The sequence below is a fragment of the Chelmon rostratus genome, chromosome 19 (genome assembly GCF_017976325.1).
Source record: "Chelmon rostratus isolate fCheRos1 chromosome 19, fCheRos1.pri, whole genome shotgun sequence".
In the NCBI taxonomy this organism is placed as follows: domain Eukaryota; kingdom Metazoa; phylum Chordata; class Actinopteri; order Chaetodontiformes; family Chaetodontidae; genus Chelmon; species Chelmon rostratus.
Genome location: NC_055676.1, coordinates 12,033,182 through 12,038,665, shown reverse-complemented (window position 1 = coordinate 12,038,665; position 5,484 = coordinate 12,033,182). Strand labels below are relative to the sequence as shown.

The 5,484-nt window shown below is 42.5% G+C and overlaps 1 protein-coding gene across 2 annotated transcripts; it reads left to right on the top strand.

Annotated features, from left to right (window-relative positions):
• Window positions 1-388: 388 nt before the first annotated feature.
• Window positions 389-5,237, top strand: pcyox1 (prenylcysteine oxidase 1). Of its 2 annotated transcripts, none has more exons than XM_041960242.1 (7): window positions 389-448; window positions 836-973; window positions 1,947-2,153; window positions 2,270-2,444; window positions 2,568-2,779; window positions 2,901-3,053; window positions 3,162-5,237. In XM_041960242.1, the coding sequence occupies exons 2-7, from the start codon at window positions 853-855 to the stop codon at window positions 3,830-3,832; spliced, it is 1,539 nt and encodes a 512-aa protein (XP_041816176.1). In that variant the 5' UTR covers window positions 389-448; window positions 836-852; the 3' UTR covers window positions 3,833-5,237. The 2 variants fall into 2 exon arrangements, with proteins under 2 accessions (XP_041816176.1, XP_041816175.1); XM_041960241.1 differs by having other exon boundaries at window positions 414-621.
• The last annotated feature ends 247 nt before the right edge of the window (window positions 5,238-5,484 follow it).

Genomic DNA, 5,484 nt, shown 5'->3' with positions numbered 1-5,484 from the left:
ACCCTTCAAAATAAAAGATTATTGAAAAGTATTTTAACTGGATTTTTTATAGTCTGTTTAAATTTCTTGACATTACATGTCAGATTGTATCATTTAAAACATTAATTATAGAATGATCAGTGATGAGGCTCAAATTAACATCCATGGTAAAAACAATGGGGGTTCCACCTTTATTTACATTCAGCATTAATAATATTGTTACTCCAAAATGTATAATATTTATTTAGTATAGTATCTAGTAATTTAGTACAGTTGCATAACTTAGAATGTATAATGTAGGCAGGTTTTGTAACGTCTCATCAGCAAATGTGTTTAGATTTAGTACAGCCTTTGCGTTTTAAGGGCTTTTACTATGAAACTCAATTGCAAGCGTACCCGGAAGTGTGTCGCAACATATGCACCGTTCACGGTGCTCCGGCGTGATTCGACGGTTGAAGAAGTTTAAACAGTTAGTCAGTTATTGTCATTTCTGGTCTCATTGTAGCTTTTGTTAACCTTTTGTAAACAGGAGACGGTTTTACCGAGCTTTCAATTTAGTGTCTGTTAGTGTAACGCCGAGTTTAACTCCGTAAGGACTACTTGTGTATCAACAGCAGACCTCCTGTAGTGACTTTTGAAATAGTGAGTCCATGCCGGTCACTTTACTACTGAGCTCTTTCTCTCTATAAAGTTTTAAATATCAGGCGGTCATTATAGCGTTCGCCTCGACTGTGTAACAAGTTATATTACTACTTCTTTGTTATTCTTTGCGTGAGTGTAAAACCCCGTGAGTGTAACCTTTGACCAAGACTGATAGTGGCTTGTAGTTATTAGCCTGTTTATTCCTCTTGTACAGATGCTGCGCAGTGACACATGGCCACAATGAATCCTGGAACCCTGACCCTGAGGGCGCTGCTGCTCCTGGGGCTCTGGAACACCGGGAGAAGGAGTCTGGCCTCAGCCCCGGAGCTGCATGAGCAGCCCCAAAAGATTGGTAAGCCAGTCCCAGCTCAGAGTGAATGACAGCAGAGCATAAACACATCAGTCCTCCTTTATAAAACTACCTCATCTTTCCATCTTTTGGTCAACTATTTTCCTCCCCAGGATGCTTCATGTAGAGGGTTCATATTCTATATCTGTGGGGGAGACCTTACTGTGAACTCACCTACAGTGCAAGTGCATTGACGAAAGCAGGCAAATTACACAAAACTCACAAATTATGTGAGCTGTCCTGGGCATCCCGCAGTGCCTCCCAGAGGGAAGCTTGTCAGATTCATTAGTCAGTTAGTCAAAATGAAAGATCAATAATCGGATGGAATGGTTTTTGTTTTTGTTTTTGTTTGATCCATAAGATGTTAGATACTACTGTGATATTTTCTTTGATTTAGCTGAATCAGTATTTCAGACTCATGTAGGCCACTTCTAGGATGATCTTGTTGTTAACCAAAACTATGAGGCCTCCTCAGAGGGAACAGAATTGATAAGGTGATCAATCAATGGTGAGAAAATTACAAACAAGGCTGATAACAGACTGATCACTTTAAGTCATTTATTAAGCAGAAATGCCAAACATATGCAGGTTATATCTTCTCAAACGTGAGGATTCTCTGTGTTTCTCTGTGTGAAATTATTGTAAATTTAATCTCTCAGGGGTTTTGGACTGTTGTTGAGACTGAGTAATCTAAAAATAATCTGCTCATTACTCTATAATGAAAGTGATTATTAGCTGTTGCCCTGGTACAGAAGTTTAAGGAGAGTACAGTGTATCTGTGACAAAGTTTCAGGTGTCAGATAACATAAAAATGATGAAAGAAGTTTATTCTGTAAAAGTGCACATGGATCTACAGTATGACCAGTGTTATTAACCAGGTGGAATCTGAAATATTCACTCACGTTCACTCAAAAGAACACATCCAGCTGAGCCTGATGCAAAGTTGGTTAACTCTGTTGTCGCTGCTGCTTTAAAGCTGTGGTTGGAGCAGGCATCGGTGGCACAGCTGCAGCGTATTACCTGAGGCAGGAGTTTGGAGTCTCGGTAAAGATCGATGTGTTTGAACCTGGCGCTGTTGGCGGGCGACTAGCGACGGTGAAGATGGGAGATAACGAGTATGAGACGGGAGGCTCGGTCATCCATCCCCTGAACCTACACATGAAGCACTTTGTGGAAAAATTAGGTAAAATCAACATTTCTTGAGTTAAACAGGCTCAGCACAATACATGAATAGTTGAAACCGTAGTTAGCATGTAGTCCAGTGTATTTGAATCCAGATATGCTTCCTGTTTCTTTCAGGTATTCCTCCGAGGAATGCCGTCCCCTCTAAAATGGCGATCTTCGATGGAAAGGAGCTCACGTTTGAAGAGAGTGACTGGTTTATAGTAAATTTCTTCCGCATGCTCTGGCGATATGGGTTCAACTTCCTCCGAATGCAGATGTGGGTGGAGAGTATTTTGGACAAATTTATGAGGTGAGGGGGAGAAGAGCAGCTGTCATGGCTCTTAAACCTCATTCCTTCAGCACAAGATCCGCAAATCACTGCTCCTCCTCTGTTGGGCGTCTTAATGATCATGTGAATCCTTTCTCCTCACAGGATCTACCAGTATCAGCAGTATGGTTACTCATTCTCCAGCGTGGAGAGGCTCCTGCATGCCATGGGCGGTGATAGTTTTCTTACCCTGATGAATCAGACTCTGGAGGAAACGATGATGGGCGATGGATTTTCACAGATCTTCCTCAACGATATCGTTACACCCATCACTCGCGTCAACTACGGCCAGAGTGTCCGCATCAATGGCTTTGTGGGTATGTTTTACAATGTAAGAATTTGGACTGGTTCATCACATATCTAATAATAATAATATTACGTGTTTTTTGTTGAAAAGCTGTAAAATAAAAGCAAGTTCCTGTATGTGTTGTCTTGTAGGGGCTGTATCATTAGCAGGAGCAGATTCAGGCCTGTGGGCAGTGGATGGAGGCAATAAGAAAGTATGCTCGGGACTGTTGTACCACAGCAAAAGTGAGCTCATCCCTGCCAGAGTGACCTCCATTTCAGTCAAAGTCCGACCATCCAAGAGAGGTATCTTTCTCATTCCTTCAGTTTACTCATTTTCTCTCACTGATGGATTTCTCACGTGTATGTTCACAATTCTTAAATGCCAAACTTCCCTCTGTCTCCCATTTTCAGGCACCACGGCCAGCTTCTATGAGGTGAATTATGTGGGAGAATCAGGCTCAGCACACTCTCTGTATGACATAGTGATAATAGCAACGCCGCTTCACCAGGGAAAGTCTGACATCACCTTCTCAGGTTTCTCCCCTCCGATCCCATCTCACTACCCGGGGCGTTACCACCAGACCGTCACCACCCTGGTCCACGGCCTGGTGAACATGTCCTACCTCGGGACCACAGAACCGGCCTCGGACTTTACCGTGTCCGACGTCCTCACCACAGCCTCAAAGGGTTGTGTCATCAACAGCCTGAGCTCTCTTGACCCTGTCCACATCCCTCAGGGTTATAAGCGACCCCCTGCCAGCCAGCCCAATGTCTGGAAGGTGTTCTCCCCACAGCCGCTGTCCCAAAAGCAGCTGCAGGACATCTTCCTCTCCTGGGATTCGGTGTCTGAGACTCAGTGGCTGGCTTATCCCTCTTACCGCCCTCCGCAGCGTAAGACCCCTCCTTTTATCCTGCACCACCGGCTGTACTACCTCAATGCCGTGGAGTGGGCGGCAAGCGCCATGGAGATGAGCGCCATCTCTGCGAGGAACGTGGCCCTGCTGGCACACCACCGCTGGCACCAGCAGGTCAGCAAGATCGACCAGGAGGACCTGCACACCCGACTACGAGGAGAACTGTGAGGAGGGAGAACTAAAAGCAGTAAAATACAAGTTCACTATAAACCCACATGCCTGCTGCGCTGCAGAAGCACTCCTGTTGGGGCAAATCCCATATCTATGTCAGGTATCTGGGTGTTCTAACCTCTTGTAAACCCCAAAAAACATTCTGTTTGTTTGTTTTTAAACTTGGATCTTATTGGCCTAGTTTGGCCATCATTTCTCTCTTTTACTAAAAAAAGTAAGTGCTGAGGTCTGGAAGCATGGTGACATCGCTATATTAAAGTCAGCAGCCAAACAATCAGACAGGTTTAACCAAATTATCTAGACCACCTTAACTGGGGGTAAGTAATCTCTCATTGCACATGAAAGCTGCTTATGCACACACAACTACTTCAAATATGACATTTTAAAGTTGAACCAGGAAGGTGTTAATGTTTGTTTTCTCTTCAAAATAAGAGGCCAGTCACTCAGCCAGGTTGAGAACACATTCCCTTAACCATGTCTCTGCTTTCCCAGATCTCAGCAGTTACCTTGGTGAGTATAATGTCATTATTAGCAATAATGTGGTTGAAACTATGAAAAAAAAGACACACTAACAGTAGCCACAATTCATCATTCACCAGCAACAGAAGCACAAATCACACTGAAAGGTGGATCAACATTGTACTGTGCTGAATTTAGTAATCACTGTGAAACATGCTGCACTGCAGGGTAGACACACTCCTCAAGTGTTCCTCTGTCTACAGGAGAGTCTTGACCAGATGTATTTTTTAATGTGCTTTCCTGCTGTTTCGAACACGGTACAGCTAACATTCAGGAAATCAGCTTGTCACACAAACCAGTCGTCATTACGTTCTGGCCAAATTCCTTTTTATTGATAGATTTATGTGTATTTCAGTGATTTCTCAGCCGCTCCCTTCAGGTCTTCCTGCGTCATTTTTAATTAAGTGAAATTTGCCATCAGAGTCAGGCCACTAGGAGCGAACTGGAAAGATGCATTTCTCTATTACTGTATACTAGTTAATCAGTTTCAAAGCATTCTGTACCTGTGATTTATCAGATGTCATGTTGCTTAAACCACTTTCATGTTTTTTAGACACTTTGGGAGGAAAATCGTAGTTTGCTAATTGTTTCTCGAGCACTTTAGAGGTGTATTTTTCTCAATCTTTGAAAGTTTCTTGGTTGTGAGTATACGTCAAGACATACTGTAGCAAAAATAATATTAATAGTGTGATTAAGTGACAGTAAACTTTCAGTTTTACACTTAAGTCCTTGACCAACCATGTGAAGTATTTAGACAGGCTTCTTCTGCACAAATAAAATGAGACTTTGACAAATTTAGATGTCAGACAACACTGAAACCTCTCTGATCACACTGTATGTTTTCTAAGTGTTTACGATCGCAATAAAGTGATGAGGCCTTGTCTGCTTTGTACTCTCATTTACCGTTTTACTCCAAGGCCTTCACCTAAGAAGCCAAAGCCTGATTAAATTATGTTTGAATCACTTCTTAAGGCAGACTGCACACATATATGAAGCAATCTGAAGACTCACTTCACGGATAAAGTGTGTGATTGTGATATTGCTGACCGTTTCAGTCTTGTCTTTGTAGCAGAATCTTCATTTCTTTTTACCTTGTTTCACTTTTAAAATCCATTTTAAAATACAGATTT

Coding starts and splice junctions, on each gene's coding strand:
- pcyox1 (XM_041960242.1), top strand. CDS start 853: ATGGCCACAATGAATCCTGGAACCCTGACCCTGAGGGCGCTGCTGCTC. Junction 2,445..2,567: donor ATTTTGGACAAATTTATGAG/GTGAGGGGGAGA, acceptor TTCTCCTCACAG/GATCTACCAGTATCAGCAGT. Junction 3,054..3,161: donor AGTCCGACCATCCAAGAGAG/GTATCTTTCTCA, acceptor TCCCATTTTCAG/GCACCACGGCCAGCTTCTAT.